The following is a 17,881-nucleotide window of genomic DNA, read 5'->3' as shown; positions in this document are numbered from 1 at the left end:
ACAGTTGAAGGTTACATGCGGTCGTGACGGGAATTGAGGCGCACGGTGTCGACATCTATAAATACCCAAAGCACGACCCTCCCTGAATGGTCACCAGAGGAACAAGAGATGTGGGAAGCTAACTGTCATACGCATCAATTGGATGGGTGTGACTGAGCATTCAGTGAGTCGAGACATGCTGCAGACAAAGAAAGTAATATCGTCCCCTAGAGATGCCATTCACCACGCCAAGAGTCGAAAGCCTCTTGCATGTTCAGAGGAAACCCGAACGGGTGTCTTGCATGAAGGCCCCGTAATATTTACGTGAAACCTTTTCCTGTCTCATTAATGATACATGGTGATACATGGTGGGAACGTGACCTTCGTTTGAGCGTATAGAGCGTTTGCAACGGCACGCGACATGTGAACTCTAGAGGGTGCAAACCCGGCGTCTAACAAGGTCCCGAACTCAGGCAGACAGTTCGGTTTCCTACCAGACACAAAGCACATGTGTTGACAGAGAAGCCTGAGCTGTGAGCATGGGATTAGAAGTGCAACTGTCAAGAGTAAATTTGTGTTCGTTTGCTGTTTTGTATGTCGCCCTTAATGGTTGGCCAACAGGAAGGCGCTGTTTGATCCAAGGATCAGGCATCGAACTAAGTGTAGCCTATCGAAGCGTAGTTCGCTTGCATCTTCCTTCCTGGTACCCGTAAGCAGCAGTCACATGGCGAAAGAATTGGCAACATGCCCGGTTACACACTGTCCACAAATCACGGGGGAATGAGTCGAAAACAAATCGAACGCGACTGACCGAGGCGTTTAGGTCTCCAATAAAAGACTCATGAATTGTAAACGAAGAGAAACTGGTTCTGGGAAACTGCTGGACCTTGCACATCAAAAAATGCAGGTGTGCCAGACGGGTAACTGTTTGACTTAGGGTTCATGCTGGCCGGGTGATCAGTGACAGGGAGAGACCACCGTTGCGACTGCACTGGACTTTCAAGTGGTTTCTTGGTGTGTGGTTTGCATTCGGTTGTTCCACATCGGCTGTGTTCTAGCCATAACATATGAATTGCTGTTGTCACTCGTAATAAGAAAACATACCTCCAAAAGTGCTGGAGTTCCATATCCCATCGGTTTTCTTGCTTGCTTGCAAGCTGGAGCCACTAACCAAGTTGGCGTAGTGTAAACATAGACTCCATCCGACAGGAAGTTGTACGATACGAGTGAATTTCAGAAACGACAGGACGAACGACGGACTGCCACTATCTCTCTGAAGTGTTTCACACTTTGGCGGCACATCGCTTTTTGGCGAAAAGACTCTAGGAATGTCGGATCGCCCCCCTCTGTGGCGGCATGCGATTGAGACTGCATGCCTTTCTGGGCGGTGTGGAGACAAGAAAAAGAGTTTCGACAGCGATGGAACGATCCCCAATCGACCACAGTTTTCATTAAAGTGGGCGTGGCTCTGGTTTGGTACAGAGAAGGCGAGGTCTGGAGTAGAACATAACGTCAGAGAAACAGCGACCCGGTGACGATCGTTCTTGGAAAGGCAGGTTTCCGGTAGGACACGCAATCGGCGGGACGTACGCGACTCGCTTCTCCCGCCGCACGGGTTTGATGTTTCTTTTTCTTGCACACAGTTACCGTCTTATCTTCCTCCCGTTGTGGGAGCTTTCTTGGTTTTTTCTTCCATTCACCGGGAAGCTGCGCGTTGGGTCGTCGCTTGTTCAGACACTGAGAGATGCGAGTCCGTCCGTACACTCGCACCCACAGATTACACGTGCGAAAACTGGTTTTCAACCTTGTTCCTGAATTTCCCGTTTTCAGTTGAGTCTCGCAGAATGCCCTCGCTCTTCATCCTTTTCAGGTGAACGAGGGTGTTAAAACTCCCGACTTCCTTTCGCACCTCCCAGCGGAGAGTAAAACTCGGACAACTCTTGCCGGAGAAGGCTAAAACTCCACGAGATGCCGATTTACAGTGACCTGTGCGTGCTAGACAAGTTTGTCGTAATTTCAGTTTTTTTAGGCACATGTGCTATGTGTGACCTGGTGCAGAGGAAGAGAAGACTGTGTCTTGTAGCTGTGGTCTCTCACCTTTTTACAGCTTTGACGTGTATCCCGGCATCTCCCTTCTCTGCAGAGCTTCGGGTCTGGATGATCGCGAAGCTCTTGTCCTTCTCGCCTCGGGGATCGTCAAAATCTTTTCTTGATGCTGCAGAATACGCAGAAGCGTCGGTAAACGTTAAAAGTCACACGCGTTGATCTTCGCTCTGCTAGTATCGTTACTTTCGTTTCCCTTGTGATACCGAAGGATACCGAAGAGGCCGATGCTTCTTTCTGACAGTTTGACGCTTCGCTTCTTTCTTTCTCGTTTTCTTCTCCGTGCCTCACTCCTTCACCGTTGATTGCTCCCTCGCTGTCTGTTTTCCTTGCTATTGCCGAGCTCCTCAGCTTCTCCCCTCTTTGTCTACTTTGCTCAACATGGCGACTTTTAGGTTGACCTATTCAGGGCGGCCATTCTCGGGGCTTGCCAACCTAGGCGGGACCAGTTGTTCGTCGTCGTGGCCTCACCTGGGAAGAGTCTCTTCGACTGCTCAATCTTCGCGACGCGTTTCATCGGCTGCTTTGTCTTCCGCTGCATCCTCTGACTCTTCTCCTCCGGTCGTCTCGCCTGTCTCTCTTTCGCCGTCGTCTTCTTCCTCAGCAGACTTGTCGCCTGTCGCGTCCGCGTCTGTTCCCCCACTTTCGAACTCTTCTTCATGTGTTCTCTCCTCCCCAGCCGCCTGCGCTTCTCCTTGCCCGTCTTCCTCTTCATCTCGTTCGTTTCCTCTGGGAATAAAGCAGACCTTGCCTCGACATATTTTGAGGGCAACGGGAGACCAGCCGTCTTCCTCTTCCTCTATGTCTGCTCTCGCCGCGAAGCCTCCCAAGTCTCCCTGCTCTCTCTCGGTCGACACTTGTAAAGATTCTTCTCCTTCTGAACTTGTCGTTTACGAGCGCCGAGACGGGAAGCGGTGGGTTCACAGACACCAGCTGTCCCTCTACCTCTCTCATGCAGTCGGTCTCGGCTACTTCCGAGCGCAGTTCGAGGACTCCTCAGTGACGCCAGCTGCGGTTTTCGACTGTCTTTCTCACTTGGTGCGGCCGCCGGTGCATGCGGCGCGGAGTGAGGAAGATGAAGGCGACGAGGGAGGAGAAAGGAGACAGAACAAACAAGTGGACGGGGCGCCAGATGGAGATGGAGAGCGGGTGACAGCGCAGGATCTGTCAGAGTTCATGAAGGTACGATGGTACAGGAAAAACAACCAGACGCGCCGCGAGAAAAAAAACGGAGAAACCAAGGCTCCCACAGAGAGCGCCTAAAGGAAACCCCACAAATGCGAAAACAGAACTAGCAACACAGAGTGGGTAGACTATGAACGTGAACGCGAGGATACAGCCTCGCAGTGCCTTGCCCTGTCTGGAACTCTGAGTCGCTGAAGTACCAGTGTTCCCTGGTGGTGCGTTCCCTGGTGCGTTCCCTGGTGCCTTCACCCCACAGCACGCGAAGCTTGTCTTTGGGGAATCGGCCGACGGCCTGCAGCTAAATAAACATGATCACACCCATCGTGGAATCTGTAAATAGATCGACAGATAGACCTGAGTGTCTTGCGTACATACCACCGTCAGGGCGGAGACTTCACAGTGAACGTGATGACTTTTCTACAGCTTGAATACGAGTGTTGACTTTTTCGATTATTCGCGGAACAACACTGTATTCACATGTGGCGCCTGCTGCCCGTGCAGACGACAGTACCAGTGTGATCCTGGGAGCGTGTTGAGTTAAGTTGATACAAGGAGCTTGATAAGCCTTTCGGATTTACAGAAGTCGCGAATTGTTCCGTCTCTCTCGGCCTGTGGGCGCTGGTCTTCCTCAGCGTCCTTTCCCTTCTTTCATTTCGACACAGAGAAGAACCTCGGCGTGCAGGCGACGCTGCGGGCTGCTTCGAGGTTTCAAAAAGCGTTGACGAGACAACTGTCCATTCTCTGAACGTGCTGCCAGGCCGTCGCTCTGTCGTCTGTTGTTTCATGTCCTTTCGCAGAACTGTGTGGCCTCACGATATCGCGACGTCGACGTCCTCGACGTTGTGACGGATGTCCTAAGCGCTCTTCTTATTGGCAGTGCGGATCTGCCTCTCCTCGTTGGTGAGCCTTTGGCATGATTCTGTTCCCTTTTGTCGCCTAGACAATGAAACGCGAGGGAGAGAATGCGAACTGCGAGCTTGAGAGAGAGGAGGAGGTCAACAACGTACGAGAGAGAGAGACTTCGTGCGTTTCACGACATTCGGGGGTTCCCTCGTCAAATTGTTCATGTTCGCTGGCCATACTCCTGTTTGTCGGCTATTCTGGGTGTTTTTCTTTGCAATTCTCAAAGTGGTTTGCGAGTTTTCCACCGAAACATTCTGACACCGCTTGTTGCACTCCACGGCTTCTCCAGTGCCCCTCCTTCTCCTTCCTCGCAAAAGCGGCGGCAACAGCACAGTGTGTCTTCGCGGCAGCGTCATGGAGGCTGTTCCTTCAGTGTTGATTCGCTTGTCTCTCCTTGACGTCCCGTTGCTCTTCGGCTGCAGATATCGCTAGCTCGTGCATCGCACTCTCCTTGCTGCGTCCAAAGTTGTTCACGGCCATTGCCTCTCGCCTTCTTGTCCTGCTACCTCCGGCCCCGGCGTCCGGTTCTTCTCCCCTCGACGCCGCCGCCCTGTCTCCTCGCCAAGCCGTTCGCCTGGTTGAGTCGTTCAGTCACCAACGCTTTCGCCACCCCGATGTGCTTCCACTTCTGTTCCTCTCGCTGTCGCCGTCCCTGCCGTTTTTGTCACCTCGTCTCGCCTGCCGTCTCCTCCACGCAGTCGCGGGTCTGGGTGCATGCGCCGCTCCCGCGGAAACAGTTCAGCTTCTTCTCAGTCGCGTCGCCAGCGGCCTCGGCGACTGCGTCGGCCGTCCAGGCTGTGAAAGCGAGACCCACTGTCAAACAGCCACAGGCGACCATCGAATGATTCAACAAACGTCAGACCTTCCAGAATCCGAGTTTCTCGAGAAACAGATCCAGGGACAGAAGCTTCAGCCGCAGTTGGCCTTGGCCGACCTAACTAAAGCTACGCATGCGCTGCTTCTCCTCGAAATAGAACTCGAACAGAAACCTCTGCTTGAAAGCCTCTTGACCGCGTAAGTCTCTGGGCAACTCTGACCGGTCCCTGGCGTGGAGCCTTCCGTACAGACTAACATGAGGAAGGGAAGCTAGGGTACTCGGAATGCATGATTTGTCTCAACCACTGTGGCTTTCCTGTTGTGCGCTTTATTCTTATGTGCTGTTGCGTTAATCAAAAACGTCTCATCGTTGTCGATCGTTTTCGATCACATGTTGACGAAAATGTGCCGCGGCGCTTCATACTCGGCAGACTCGTGCTGTCCAGTCTGTGCGGTGTCTGTTTCTTGCGCGGCCTTCCTCTCCCTGCTTTCATTTTCTTGCTTTCATCTGTCACCCTCACAGCCTGCCCCGGGGTTGCAGGGAGTCTAGCCGCTGTTGTAATCTCGCACTGCATTCCCTGATGACTCTGAGTACATACAGCAAGCGTCGAACATCTCAGCCTCAGCCGAAGGTTCGTGGGTTTGTAGGATTGTTGGTCCGACAGTCGGTTTCGCGAAAACTTCGTCAAAGTAGATGTGTCTCCGCACAAATGCTCCGACGTAGATGCAAATATGGACAGTACCATCGCAACGGAGTATCGGCTTAGATGCACAGGTGGACGAAATGAGTCCTTGCAAGGATTCAGTCGCTTGAGTCCTACGAGGAAAGGCTAACATCTATACAACGACAGCACTTACCGTAGCTGTAGATGAATGCTCAGTCTAGAGTTTGTCGGCTCTTCTCCTTGCCGCCTGTCTCCCGTCTCAGTCGTTATGGAGGTGTGGCCTCGCCTCAAGGAGGCCGTTCTGACGGCGTCTGCAGGCTTCGCCTTGTCGTTTCCCCGCCGTTCCTCGCTCTCGTGTCTCTGCGCGTCTGGTTCCAGCCGCCGTTCTTTCCTCTTGCTGTCGCCCGGTTTCATAAGTCGAACAGTCATGCGAATCAGAATGCACGAGCATACCAAAGAGCGGGTGCTTCCAGTCTGAAGTCACCCCTCCCGTTTCCCCTCAGATCGAAGAAAAGACACCACAGTACCCAGGAGCCTGAAGCAGACTCTAGACATGCTTGTCTGTCTCTCTCAAGTGGAGTCCCTCACCCCGGGGGGTGCATAAACAGAAACGATGACCGTGCGTCGAGATGGTGGACTCGCCTATGCACATTCTCCCTGCGTCGCTGTGCCCTTAGTTGTTGTTGACGTTTACCAAGGCGAATCTGAGGCGCTCCTCTTTGCGCTCGGGTTTCCACTCTAAAGATGAACAGCGAAAACCGTGGATGACTGTGTGTCTTGCAGGATGGCACCGGAAATCTTCGACCACCCTGTCGAGTTCTGGTCAAGCTCGCCGGCTGGTCCTTCTCTGCACAGGCAAGGGAATCTGATCCATGTGTTCCGTGCAGACGAGCGTGAGGAGGGTGACGGCCTTGAGTTAAGCAGTCCTTTGTTTACAGCTTGTACCGTCTGTACCCTGCTTTTCAGCATGGTTTCGAGGAGAAGTACTCTTTTTGAGATAGACAGAGCTACATTTCCCTCACCGCGACTACCATGCGGAAGAAGACCCGAGTAAAAAACTGCTCAGCCGCTAGTGTAGTCAATCTCACCTTTCTGTGGGAGAGCCATCGTGTCTGGGGGAGGAGAGCGACGGCACGAACGCAACACAGACAGCAGACATTTGTTGTTTTACCATATTGAGCGCCTCTGTTGAGACACAAACGCTGGAGGCGTTTTAGCCAAGTCAAGACTCGAGAAATTCAAGGAGCAAATTTCGCGGCATACTCTATGCAGAAGGGATGCATACACACATCTCTGGGGGACGTGCCTGAAAGGAGTGATGAGTGTGACCGGAAGAGTGGTAGGCTTGGTGTGTGCGCCGTTTCCTGTGCTCTGTAACTTCCTCCCGCTATCTATCTCTTTTGTATAACCTAAGTGGTTCTTTCTCGCATGCTAGGCGGTGCTGAAAGACATTGTCACTCAAATCAGTTTTATGAAAGACTTCAAGGCACAGCAGCGGGTTGGGAGTTGTGGGCGAGGCGAGAGGAAATGATTTAGAGTGTTTCGGTGACCAAAAAGACGAGGCAGGTCGTGGCGGGACGCTTCTCCCTGTGTTGTGTTTGTGAGAGTCATTCAGGAGCGAATCCGTGAGTTCCAAAGACACGAGAAACAGTGCAACATTTTCTCAGCCTGTTCATCACGTTTTTCGTAGGTTTTGATGTCGCGTGCTCTCAGGCGGCTGCTCCTCATCCGAACAGCTCTCCGACACCTACATCGGGACACAATCTACAACTCTCTCCCAAGTACAATTGCTGTCTCTAGGTTCTTCCTTCTTCTTTCCTGTTTCTTCGCGTTCTTATGATCCCTTGCATGCCCTTCTCGTTTCCAGTCCTCTTTCTCCGTGGCCCGTGCCGGTCGCGGCGCCGCAACTCTCTGTGGATGTTCTCTGCCCCGTTCCTGGATGTTCACGGCCTCTCGACCACGGTTTTTTCATGGCGTTTCCTGGGAAGTCCCCATGATTCTTTCTCTCGCTGACTCTCTAACTGATTCTCTATCTGTGTCTCTCTCTGGTCGGCTTCCTGTTTTCTTCCGGTGCCCCGCTGTATACCATTCCACTGGATGCACCAAGCAGCGTGGTCGTCAGACACACTTGGGACGTGAGTCCGGTAAACAAAGACCGTCAAGGTCCAAAGCAAGAGTCCAACGCGTACTGCACAGATTGACTGAAGTCGTCCTTGTACCGTTTTCCCTTAGCTGCGTACACTCAACTCTGCGAGTGGATGTCTCGTGTCTCTGCTGTCGTCAGCAATGGTCCGCCAGGCTTTTCGGCGTCTCCACCGAATCGAAATCACTTCGCCTCCGCGCTCTCCCACCCACTTTGTAACTCGTGTAAGTCTGTGTTTTCGTCATTGCGAACTGTTATGATTTTCAAGTGAAGCAAAACTCTTCTATCACGCTCGTGTCCGTGGAGTGGCTGCTCACCCGCGTTCTCTGCCTCGCCTTGTAGAGAGCGACGAGGGAAACATTCACACGCCTACGCAGAAGACGGACTTTGTGTGTTTCTGTTAAGCATCTCGTTTTGTCAAAACCGTCCACTGCGTATGTATACATGTATATAATACAAATTGTTATATTTATTTACATATATTTCTATACTGATGAGTATGTGTGTGTATGTACCACGATCTGCGTCGACCTGTGGATTCTCACGTTCGCTCTTTGCCGCACGAGTGCACAGCTGCTTCGCTAGACGGATCCTTTGTTTTTCTCGGGTGGACAGCTAGAAGGTTGGCGGGTCCTGCGTTGGCTTGCTGTTCTGTCACCAGATGAGCGCGTTATTGACACGGCTTCGAATTGCGCACTTCTGCTACGCCATCCGGTAGGTCGGAACGAAAGCCTGAGCCCTGAGCGCGTCGTGTGGGATAACTGCCGACCACGAACGCCAGCTTCCGCTCCCCCCCCCCCTCCCCCTCCCATTCAGAGGCTGGAGTTTCTTCTTTGGGCAGCGCAGTGGTTTGCGTCGTGCACATCGCGTTTTGATGACAATCGGCGTAAAAGTAGACAGAGCGTCCTTTGCGCTATGATAAGTGTGGCCGTTAACTCGTTTGACCGGTACTGTTGGGACCGTATTGTATCGACTCTTTGCGATGGCACTCTTCAGCGTCGTCTCCCGAATCGATGTGAGGGGAAACAGCTGTCAGTTAAAGTTGCGTAAGAATCTGCAACAGATCTGCAGTGTGGCGCGCCTATTTTTCAGTGACCTGAACTACATGGCGCTCATCCCTTGCAAGGGACAAGGTTCGCGTGGCGTGAGCGCCTCTGTGTAATGGGACTATGTAGATGTGTAATGCCAAACAGCAGTGACGTCTTATCTCTCTCCCCATGTTGGGCGGGAGTCTCACCCTCAGCTTGCATGCTTCCCGTTTTTTTCCTTGCAACTGTTTTCGCTGTTGGTTGTGTGTTTGCTTCGTTTTGCCTGCTGCGCGATGTCTTTCTTTGTCTCTTCCTTCTTCTCCTGCTTCGACTGCGCGCGATGTGCCTTCCGAGGTCTTCTCGCTTCTTCGTTCTGCACCGTGTTGTCTGCAGTCTTCGAAGCCTTTCGTTCTCTTTGTGGCCTCGCGTGACTGTGGTCTCTTTCTCTGTCTCTCGTGCATGCGGCGTCTCTTGTCGCCACGGTTCTTTCTCTCGTTCTCTCCGCTGTGTCGCACCTACAGAGGGCCTTTGGTCTTCGACGTTCTTGAGCGCGATCGGCCTATCGTCTGGCAGTGCAACACGGCGGATCGATTCTACGTTAACAGCGCTGAGAAGACAACAGCCGGTGAGCGTTTGTGTGTGTTCTCCTTCCCGAGTTTCCCCCTCCGTTTTTCTGCCTCGGCACCACAAGTCGTTTTCCGACGGATTCCTTGCGGCCCACAGAAAGCCTCCGTTGCTGGCGTCGCTCGAAGGGTCACCAGCGCGAGGGCACTGCTGCTGTACAGAAGTCGTCGGCTCCACGTTCTTGCCGTCGCAGAAACTTCTGGGCGATGTCCTCTCCTTCATTTCTTTCGAGCGCGTCAGTTCTTCGCGCGCCATGCTCTCCAGCAAACTAACTGCTGGTGTCGTCGGACTCGTCAGTATCCAATTCTTCTTGATTGTTCGTTGTTCTTTCGTTGACTTTTTTCTGTCACACCGTTACCCTTCGCGTCTCTGCCACCTCCGCCGCCCTCAGGCGGCACACCCTGTGTATTGTCGGTGTGCTTCGCATCCGAATTCATCTTGTAGCTTCACTGTATCGATGAACCTTGGAATTCTAATACAGTGAACCGCTCGCTGACGGTTGCGTTTGTTTTCGAACCCCTGCATGCGCTGAAGTGCCGCATAAGCTACAGATTGTGTTACTCCAGTTACGCGACGTGGACGACCAGCTGGGTCTAACAGCCAAGCCACCTCGAGCCTCATGTGCAGAGGTCCTTTCTCTCATGAATTCCGAATAAACGACATGGGAAGAGTCGGATCACCCTTCGGTCACGACGTTGCGTTATCGACTTTCTGCTCTGTCTTGGCTGCGTTTTGTGTCAGTGAAACTTCAGGAGCGCATCACCCAGGCGATGGGTCTCAAAGTGGGCAATTGCGAATACTGGCAATGGATGAAGATGAAGTGAGCCTCCACAGAGACACCAGGAGAGGGGAGAGGGAGACCTGTTAACATCGAATAAATGCAAAACTGGGATATTGAAGTCCGCTGCGTTTTCCTCTCTCCTAAGCAGTCCATTGGGACGGCGGTTAGCAGCAGTCGTGAAGAGCTGTGTTGTCTGCCTCTCACCCAAGGAAACAAGCTGAAGCCGTGACGGCGACGGGAGGACTCAAGAGAAGGAAACAGCAGCCGTACTCGAGTAAAGGAAAGAAGGAAGGGGCAAGGAGCTAGCGAGAACAACATAGGGATACGCGGAAGCGAAGGCTTCACAGATAGACTAATCTGAGCACAGAGCGGAGAACTGGAACGGCAGACAGCGAGAGCAAGTGTCCAGGAAGGAGCAGGATGACGAGTAGACGGGAGACTCAGAAAACCAAGGCAGGCGAAGGATGGTGTTGTGTCTCTGAGGTGGCGCATGCCAGCATGGCAACTCTCCAGAATTGGCGCATGCAGATAAACGAGACGTCAGAGGTGAAACAGCGATCGCAGAAGCACCGCAATAGCCGAGGTCCAGGTCTGTTAAGATCTCGTGGAATTCGTAAAGGAAATCCGGAATTCCAGGGACACCGTCATTCAGTGATTTTCGTTCTGTGGGTTCCAGGTTCGATTGTGAGAACGTATTATCCACCTCGCGTTGCCATTTTGAGAAATGCCATCCTGGGACGCAATGCGATTGTCAGCGCGTCGGCTGGGTCTTGCAGCGACTTGAGGATTCACACCTTTCTTTGCAGCTCCGGTTTTTTTGTTTCTTTGCAGACGAAAACGTACCCGTCTGGAGTACATTCGCATGCAGAGATACTACATTTTGAAGGACCGAAGGTGAGTAGCACATGCATCGTCTCGTTGCGCAGCTTGGGATGCCTCGTTCCGTTTCGAAAGCGGAATGCAGGCACTCTAAAGAGTTTTCATCTAGACAGTGCTCACCTTCGTCACGTGCGTCTTGTTTGTGAAACATGGCATTCGGGAACCTTGTGTGATCTTCGGTGATCCCAATTTTTCACTTGGTGCAATTTCGATAGTGTGCCTCGCGTTGGCTGCGCTCTGCTAAAACAGTGAAACTTAGATCTGGTAAGCAAAGACCTTCATGGCGTACATCAGTGGTCCACCTCGTAGCAATTTAACGGGTGTGCCCGGTCTTTCTGCGGTGGGCGAGAACCGGGTGTTGTTTTGTATTGTTCAGTTGATCTTCTTTCCGCCTAGCAATCCGTTGTTCCTCTCGCCTTGCCTTTCTTCTTCACGAGAGAGCTCGCGCTTTCCCTGTCTCTCTGCCGCCCCGCTAGCACTCTTCTGCCTCTCTCCATGCTGGCCCTCGGGGGCCCTGGCGTGGTATTCTCCTGTTTCTCTCCAGTTTCGAGTCTTTTTCGGTTAGCCGGTTGTCTTCGATGTGCCGCGGCATGGGTTTCTTACCTAGGTTGATTTTACTTCATTCGCCATACGCGTGTGATCAATCGAACCGGCGCCTTCCGGCTCCTCACGGTTCGGGGTGTTTGTCACTTTAAATAGGATCTGCTGTGAATGTGGCGAGGCGTGGGCAGGCAGGGCACCCTACAGCAAGTCCTGCCTCGATGGTTCTAAATCCTTAGGCTGCAGTTTTGTGACTTGGAGGCCTTCGGTGTGCTCTTCTTGGTGTCGGTGGTGTTATCCTGAGTTCTGGATCCGACTTGCGACCCTGGCCGCAACTGGCAGCGAGCCGTCAAACTCTTCGTTCCAAAGAAGGAACGCGAGACGAGTCTGTGTGCCTTTTTTGACTTCCCCGCGTTTTTCACAGTGTGCATGGGGCTTTTCGCCAACCCACACACACACATGTGAGTCTGTATTTCTTTTCCTCCTCTCTTCAGACAACACGATCCGGACTTTGAAGGCTGGACTCTGCCTCTGGTGCACCACATGCATCGCCGAAACCGCCTCCATTACGACTACTACTTCCCGAACTATACCCCGCTTTCTCGAGTTGAGTATTGACGAGAAACGGCTCCACAGGCGAATTAAAGACTCCGTAACTTGGGCTGCGGAGTCCAGGAGGCAGAAACCGTACACAGATGAATACGTTCACTGTCGCATCTGTGCCATCACTCAGTAACGTTTTTAGAGAGTAATTTCGAGGCTCAACGTTGACTTCGTTCGCGACCCAGCGAAGCAGACATGCATGTATGGGAAACTCCAGTGTCAGAGTTCTCCTGTGCATGTTTACGTAAACTTGAGCAGAGGGCAGGTCGAGTGAAATCAGAGGCCCTGGGGTTTCTCTGGACAACAGGCTGACGAGCGTGGCGAGGGTTTCCGCTCTCGTGCTTGCCTGCTTTTGAAAAAGAAAGTTGAACGAATTACTCAGGAGAGATTTCTCTTCTCCTGCCTGACCTGCTCAGGGCGACTGTGTACACCGTGTCCGTTCGTGAGCTGGGGCTGTGACTTTTTCGGACCACCGAAGGGTCCAGTCGGATTTCCGCGTCGGGGGTTCCATAACAGAGAAACGCTCCTTTTGCCCCACTCTTCTGATGGCGCAGGGTACCTTGGTAAACAGAATTTTCGAAGGCGCCAGAAGGTTGAACTCATCTGCACCATGCTGTCTAGTGGGGGGAAGCGATCAGGCGACAGCACATACAGAAGACGGGGTGTTTGGGGAGGGAGAAAGAAAAAGTGGATGGAAGGAAGTCCGCGAAGTGTCGCGCTTATCCCGCGGTTTTATCGGAGCCGTTGCAGCAGCCCCATGGGTTTTCCGACGTGTCAGTGAGGAAGAAAACAAGATGTTGTGCTCTAGAAAAGCGTCGTTTTCCGAACGACCGCGATCCGGTTTCCTTGTCACGGCCTTCAATGCAGGTACAGCACCCAAGCGCATCATCAAAAGTATAAAACGAACAAGATTCTGTTGTTCGGCAGCGTCCGTCACGACCACTGTAGGACCTGTCGGGGTCCCCGAGGACCCGTTCACACCTGCAGATCCTAAACTTCAGACACTTTGTGTGTGCGGAGGCGCGTGCTTAGCGTCTCAATTTACGCGAATGCTGGCTCGTGGCGCTTGGTCGAAAGAGAACCATTCGACCCACAGTGAAGGTCGTTCCTCAGACCCTTGTTTCACTCGACGTGAAGAAACGAGCTCTACCGCCGTGTACCCATAGTTCCTTGGAAATAACGGCGACTTGCTGAAACCACTGCACAGCTCTCTACAAAGAAACGAAACTTTACCAAGATGAAGTAGCTTTCCTCTTCGCTACGTCCTCTTCTTTCTTCGTTTTGATGTTTCCCGGAAAACGAAAGTCTGCATGCATCGTCACCTGGGGCGCCTGTCGCTCTCAGGCGTCCAAGCCGAGAGTAGCGAGCGGTATGTCTTAGACTAGTTAGCATGCGAACACTGTAATATTTGGCCCACTTAAAGGATGGAAAAGGGAATCGTTTGATCTGAACTGAATCTGTCAAATCACGAGAGTTTGCCGGTGCTCATTTTAATCTGCAGTTTCCTCCAAAGCTGGGAGAGAATCGTCAAGCGCCAGGTAATCCTGGACTCTGAATTCATGCGGAAGGCCGGAGAGAAGCGCGCCTTCCTTTGTCCTAACCCACGCATTTTGGGTGCATGCGCAGCCACCGAGTACGTAAAAAGGAAAAGACGGAAAATTTGAAGTGAGAACAAGAGGACGCGTGAGTGCTGACAAAGCAAGAGGCAAGCGAGGTCCAGTGAGGAAAGAAGAAAAGATCAGAGACAGACTGATGAAGAGCAGGTGCCCTGCCAGAGTCGTAGTGATCTCCCGCTGCTAATCCGAGTAATAGCAATAATAGCTATGCTGCGCGTAGAACATGACCGATGTGGATGTGTTTCATAGTCTCAGTGTCGTAGGACCAGCTCACCTAAGAAAAGCACCATGTTTCTCAGACGCGGCAATTTCGTTCCAGCGTCCTTCTGTGCTGTCCCGTGTGGCGCGAAAGGCACAGACACACGAGAGAGAAAAAGGAAACGTCGAGAAGGGGGCGTCTTTTGGGCAAGCCAAGACACCGGGAAATATATGATTCAGTTAATGAATTAGAGTTTTAGTATTCTGTCCCAGCCTATCTGAAAGCGTGATGTATTTGTTACCGTTTATAACGCAGCTGGAGAAGCGAATCTGGAACCCAAGGTAGCGAAAGACGCTGGAAACGTTTCTCGCGGAGGAAGGGCAAGACTCCAGCGAGGAGATCGACACAGACGTGTCTGTCAGCAAGAGGCTGTGCTCCTTTAAAAATGTAGCTTTTTCTCGTTTCTCTCCACTTTGAGACCCTCGAACTGTCCATGCAACTTTCTACGTCAAAACACCACACATTTCGCTCGTCTGCCCACCATACTTCGTCAAGACATGCCGAGAAGGCTCTCTTTGTCCCCAAACTAAAAATGCCCCTCCGACAGCCGAGACTGATCAATCGCTTTCGTCCGCACAACGCTGCAATTTGAGGCTGCGGGCCTGATGCGCGCCTCCAGCCAGAAAACTCAAAGCTTCAGTCTTCAGTCCATCCCCGCTCTTCCGCCTCCTGAAACAGGCGCGCCTATCCCGTTGTGGTCCTCAGACTGCCACACAGGCAGACGCTGCAGAAACGGGGGGAGAAAGAGAAGGCCGTTTTTCGCGGTGCGCCGCCTCCCTGCATGTCCCGTTCCGTCCTGCTGTCAGGCTTCTTCGTCTTCTTCATCTTCTCCCTTCACTTGGCGGAGGTAGAGAACATTGTTGCATCGGAGAAGGACTTCTCCCAAGTGACCCTTGAAGCTGCCGTCGACCCACTCTTCGGTGTTTTGCAGCTGCAAGTTCATGTACTCGTCGAAGGACTTGAGGTAGCCTAAAACGGCGCAGAGAACACGGAGGGACGTCCAACATGCTGTGCGCCCCCATAGGCTTCGTGACATGATGGAGCGCTGTAGCTCATGTTCGTCCTCCGGAATAAATGCGAGATAAAAATTTATGAATACTGACGTCACTCTCAGAATCAATGCACGATGGAACTACGATTTCTTTTATCTGCATGCGGGGTCAGGCCGGAGGACACGGCAGCGCATTTGCGCCCACCGTTCATCGACTTTCAACGAAAACGCCTGTCTTCAAGTCTGATGTGACATCGGAAGCACAGAGAGAGTGTGACGGGGGACATCCAAGAGCACCCCCCTCCCCTGTGACTGCTTGTATGTATGCGGCGTAGTGACAGTCCAGTTGGGATGAATGGACCGCTCCTCGCTTGACTTCTGCGCTCGTTTCCTCGGCTCTTCACTCCCCGCGATTGCGTCTCCTCACCTTTGTACTCGATTCCCCACTTCAGCTTGACCATGACTTGCCGCCCTGTCAAAGACGTCAGGAACGGTTTAGGATTAACTGGAGTCACCTGCAGCAGCGAAGAGAACAAGAGACTTGGCAAGATCGTGAAGACAGAAGCAAGGCTACGTGAGGGGGAAAGACACGCGAGAGGCGCGGGCGCCCTCATGAGGCACCGAGACCGCGAACGCAAGAGCGCGCTGTCGACGCGCTTTCGAGAATGCAGTGCGACGCGAGCGCCGCCAGGACAAGGAAACAGACGCACTGCGTCTCACGCCTTCACTCGGTCAGAGGAGTGTGAAGACGCGAGAAGAGACGAGACGAAGAAGGCCGAAAAAGAAAAAAAGGAGACGCAAGAAGAAAGCAAAAGAAGCGAGAAGAAGAAAGGAGAGAAGCAGTGCCGGGCGAGACGGGCAGCATCTCAGTGATGATGCGAGTCAGGAAGAAGACAGTAGAGTCGAAAGTGAATATGAACCGGAAGGGAAGAGAAGCAAAGTCAGATATATGCACCCCAGTCGAGGGTCACTGCATGCAGACAAAGAGCAAAAAGCGCAGAAGAAGAGACAAGGAGCGTCTCAGAAGTTGCCGTTCCGAGCTAGGCCGCAACAAAGTCGAGACGCGCGAAAGAAACTGTGTTAACTGGAACGTGCATGCAGGGGAAACGCGAGTTGAGAAGGGGGAGACGGAGGGGTGATGGAACGGAGTTGCATCCGAGAGAACCGAGAGGGAGGGAGGTGAAGAAGGGCATTTACAGAGGCGAGGAAGGAGGCAGGGAACAGTCGACGAGGTGTGGCGACGACAGATACGCGGGTGCGACTGTGTAAGAGGCCGACAAACGAGAAAAGAGCAACTGACCATCGGAGAGAACGCTAGTCGAAAGGTGAACAGGAAGCGCCTGCAAAGAGCGCTCGAGGGCGACACCAGGAGACAAGAGTTCCTGAAAAAGATTGGCGGACGTGGACGAACGGAACACTTGGACAGTGTTCACAGGAGAGCAGCGAGCAGACGAGGAAAAACGAAATACAGAGACAGACATCGGTAAAGGAAACCGAGCGGCGACGCACAAAACAACGCACTGGAACACAGGAGTCAAGAGGCACAAACCCCACTGCACAGTGTTCATTTTTTTTCGGACATCGGATACTCGGCTGTGCACCCAGGGATCAGTCTGGTTGTTTGCGTACAGCGTACCGTCGCCATTTTTCTGTGGGAAAGGCGGTCAGACGAATTGGAGCCTGGACAGAAAGCTTCGTAGCCGTTCAGGGAAAACGCAGTCCCCCTTTCTGCAAGGTTGTTGGACCTTTCCTCGATGGAGTCGACGCCGGGCAGGGGAGAACTGAGGGCGAACTTCTACCTCGGTGGAGCGCCGAAATAGTCGAGAAAGTACGAGACAGCGAAAAGCGCGAGAAAAATCAACACAGAAAATGAAAAAAGCAGGCGAAAAGCCAAGAAAGAAGGGAAGAAACGAACGACAAGACAAGGGCGAAAGGAAGGCAAATATTGTTTGGAACCTCTGGAGAAAAGGGGGTGGGAGAAAAAGAGACGTTCTTGCGCAGAGAAAGGTGGTGACAAGTACTCAGAAGGAAGAGGTACAGAGAAGTCAGGAGCAGAAACGAAAGAACGAACCGCGGAAGAAAGAAGAACGCAAAGAGACTGGTTCTCAGACCGCTTCACACCTCGACGGGAAGCGCAGAACGGGGACCGGAGAGAAAGTTGCACAGACTTAGTGAGGAGGGTTGCCGGAATTGTGGGGACTGTAGAACGCAGAAAGTCCAAGAAACAAAGAACTTGACTTTGTTCCTCTCTAATGTCTTTCTCCGCGCATAACACCGGAACACAAGGAGAGACATTTGCATTTCTTCGCTTGCAAATATCCATGTGTGCTCCGGCCTCAACGCCTTCAGGAGGAGCGGCGGCGACCTGAGCGCTGGCCCACGCTCGAGGGCGGCGGCTTGTATACGAAAAATTGGAAAAGAGAAACATGCATGCGAACCAAGCGGAAGACAGAATATGGTGCTTCATTTTTACGTTACCTTCAAAAAAAAGCGAGGCAATTAGATGAGAATTTTGTGACTCCTTTCTGCCGCACTTTAACTGGCTTCTAAAAAGAGAAACTGGACCAGTCATACATGCATGCACAGAAAAAACAAACATACGCACGACGCAAAGCGGATGACATGGAAACGGGAAAGCGTGTATGTCGTCATGTGTACGTTTTTGTACGAACCGTAAGTGACTCTTTCTGTCCGGAGTGCTTTGTTTCTTATGCTTACCTGCACAGAGGAGAACACCGACGAGAACTATTTCTCGCGTACACCACA

General features: G+C 52.4%; 3 protein-coding genes across 3 annotated transcripts; 2 read left to right on the top strand and 1 right to left on the bottom strand.

Moving 5' to 3' along the window:
• Positions 1-2,463: 2,463 nt before the first annotated feature.
• TGME49_213420 (RAP domain-containing protein) lies at positions 2,464-12,264 on the top strand (the record flags this gene model as incomplete). Its single annotated transcript, XM_002371040.2, has 11 exons — positions 2,464-3,264; positions 4,065-4,167; positions 4,593-5,184; positions 6,435-6,506; positions 7,365-7,432; positions 7,936-8,018; positions 8,456-8,508; positions 9,344-9,447; positions 10,188-10,266; positions 11,059-11,121; positions 12,141-12,264. 11 exons carry the CDS (start codon positions 2,464-2,466, stop codon positions 12,262-12,264), a joined length of 2,142 nt encoding a protein of 713 aa, XP_002371081.2.
• Positions 12,265-12,455: 191 nt separating this feature from the next.
• On the top strand, positions 12,456-13,791 carry TGME49_213415 (hypothetical protein; the record flags this gene model as incomplete). The annotated part of the gene is made up of 2 exons (XM_018779603.1): positions 12,456-13,116; positions 13,751-13,791. The coding sequence occupies exons 1-2, from the start codon at positions 12,795-12,797 to the stop codon at positions 13,789-13,791; spliced, it is 363 nt and encodes a 120-aa protein (XP_018637887.1). The 5' UTR covers positions 12,456-12,794.
• Positions 13,792-14,279: 488 nt separating this feature from the next.
• On the bottom strand, positions 14,280-17,428 carry TGME49_213410 (small nuclear ribonucleoprotein f (snrnp-f), putative). Its single transcript, XM_002371039.1, has 3 exons — positions 16,752-17,428; positions 15,543-15,630; positions 14,280-15,093 (listed from the first exon to the last, which is right to left on the bottom strand). Exons 1-3 carry the CDS (start codon positions 16,758-16,760, stop codon positions 14,927-14,929), a joined length of 264 nt encoding a protein of 87 aa, XP_002371080.1. The 5' UTR covers positions 16,761-17,428; the 3' UTR covers positions 14,280-14,926.
• Positions 17,429-17,881: the final 453 nt, after the last annotated feature.

The sequence above is a fragment of the Toxoplasma gondii genome, chromosome V (genome assembly GCF_000006565.2).
Source record: "Toxoplasma gondii ME49 chromosome V, whole genome shotgun sequence".
Lineage (NCBI taxonomy): Eukaryota > Apicomplexa > Conoidasida > Eucoccidiorida > Sarcocystidae > Toxoplasma > Toxoplasma gondii.
Note: the sequence above shows the minus strand (reverse complement) of the source record. Positions and strands in the feature narration are given on the sequence as shown.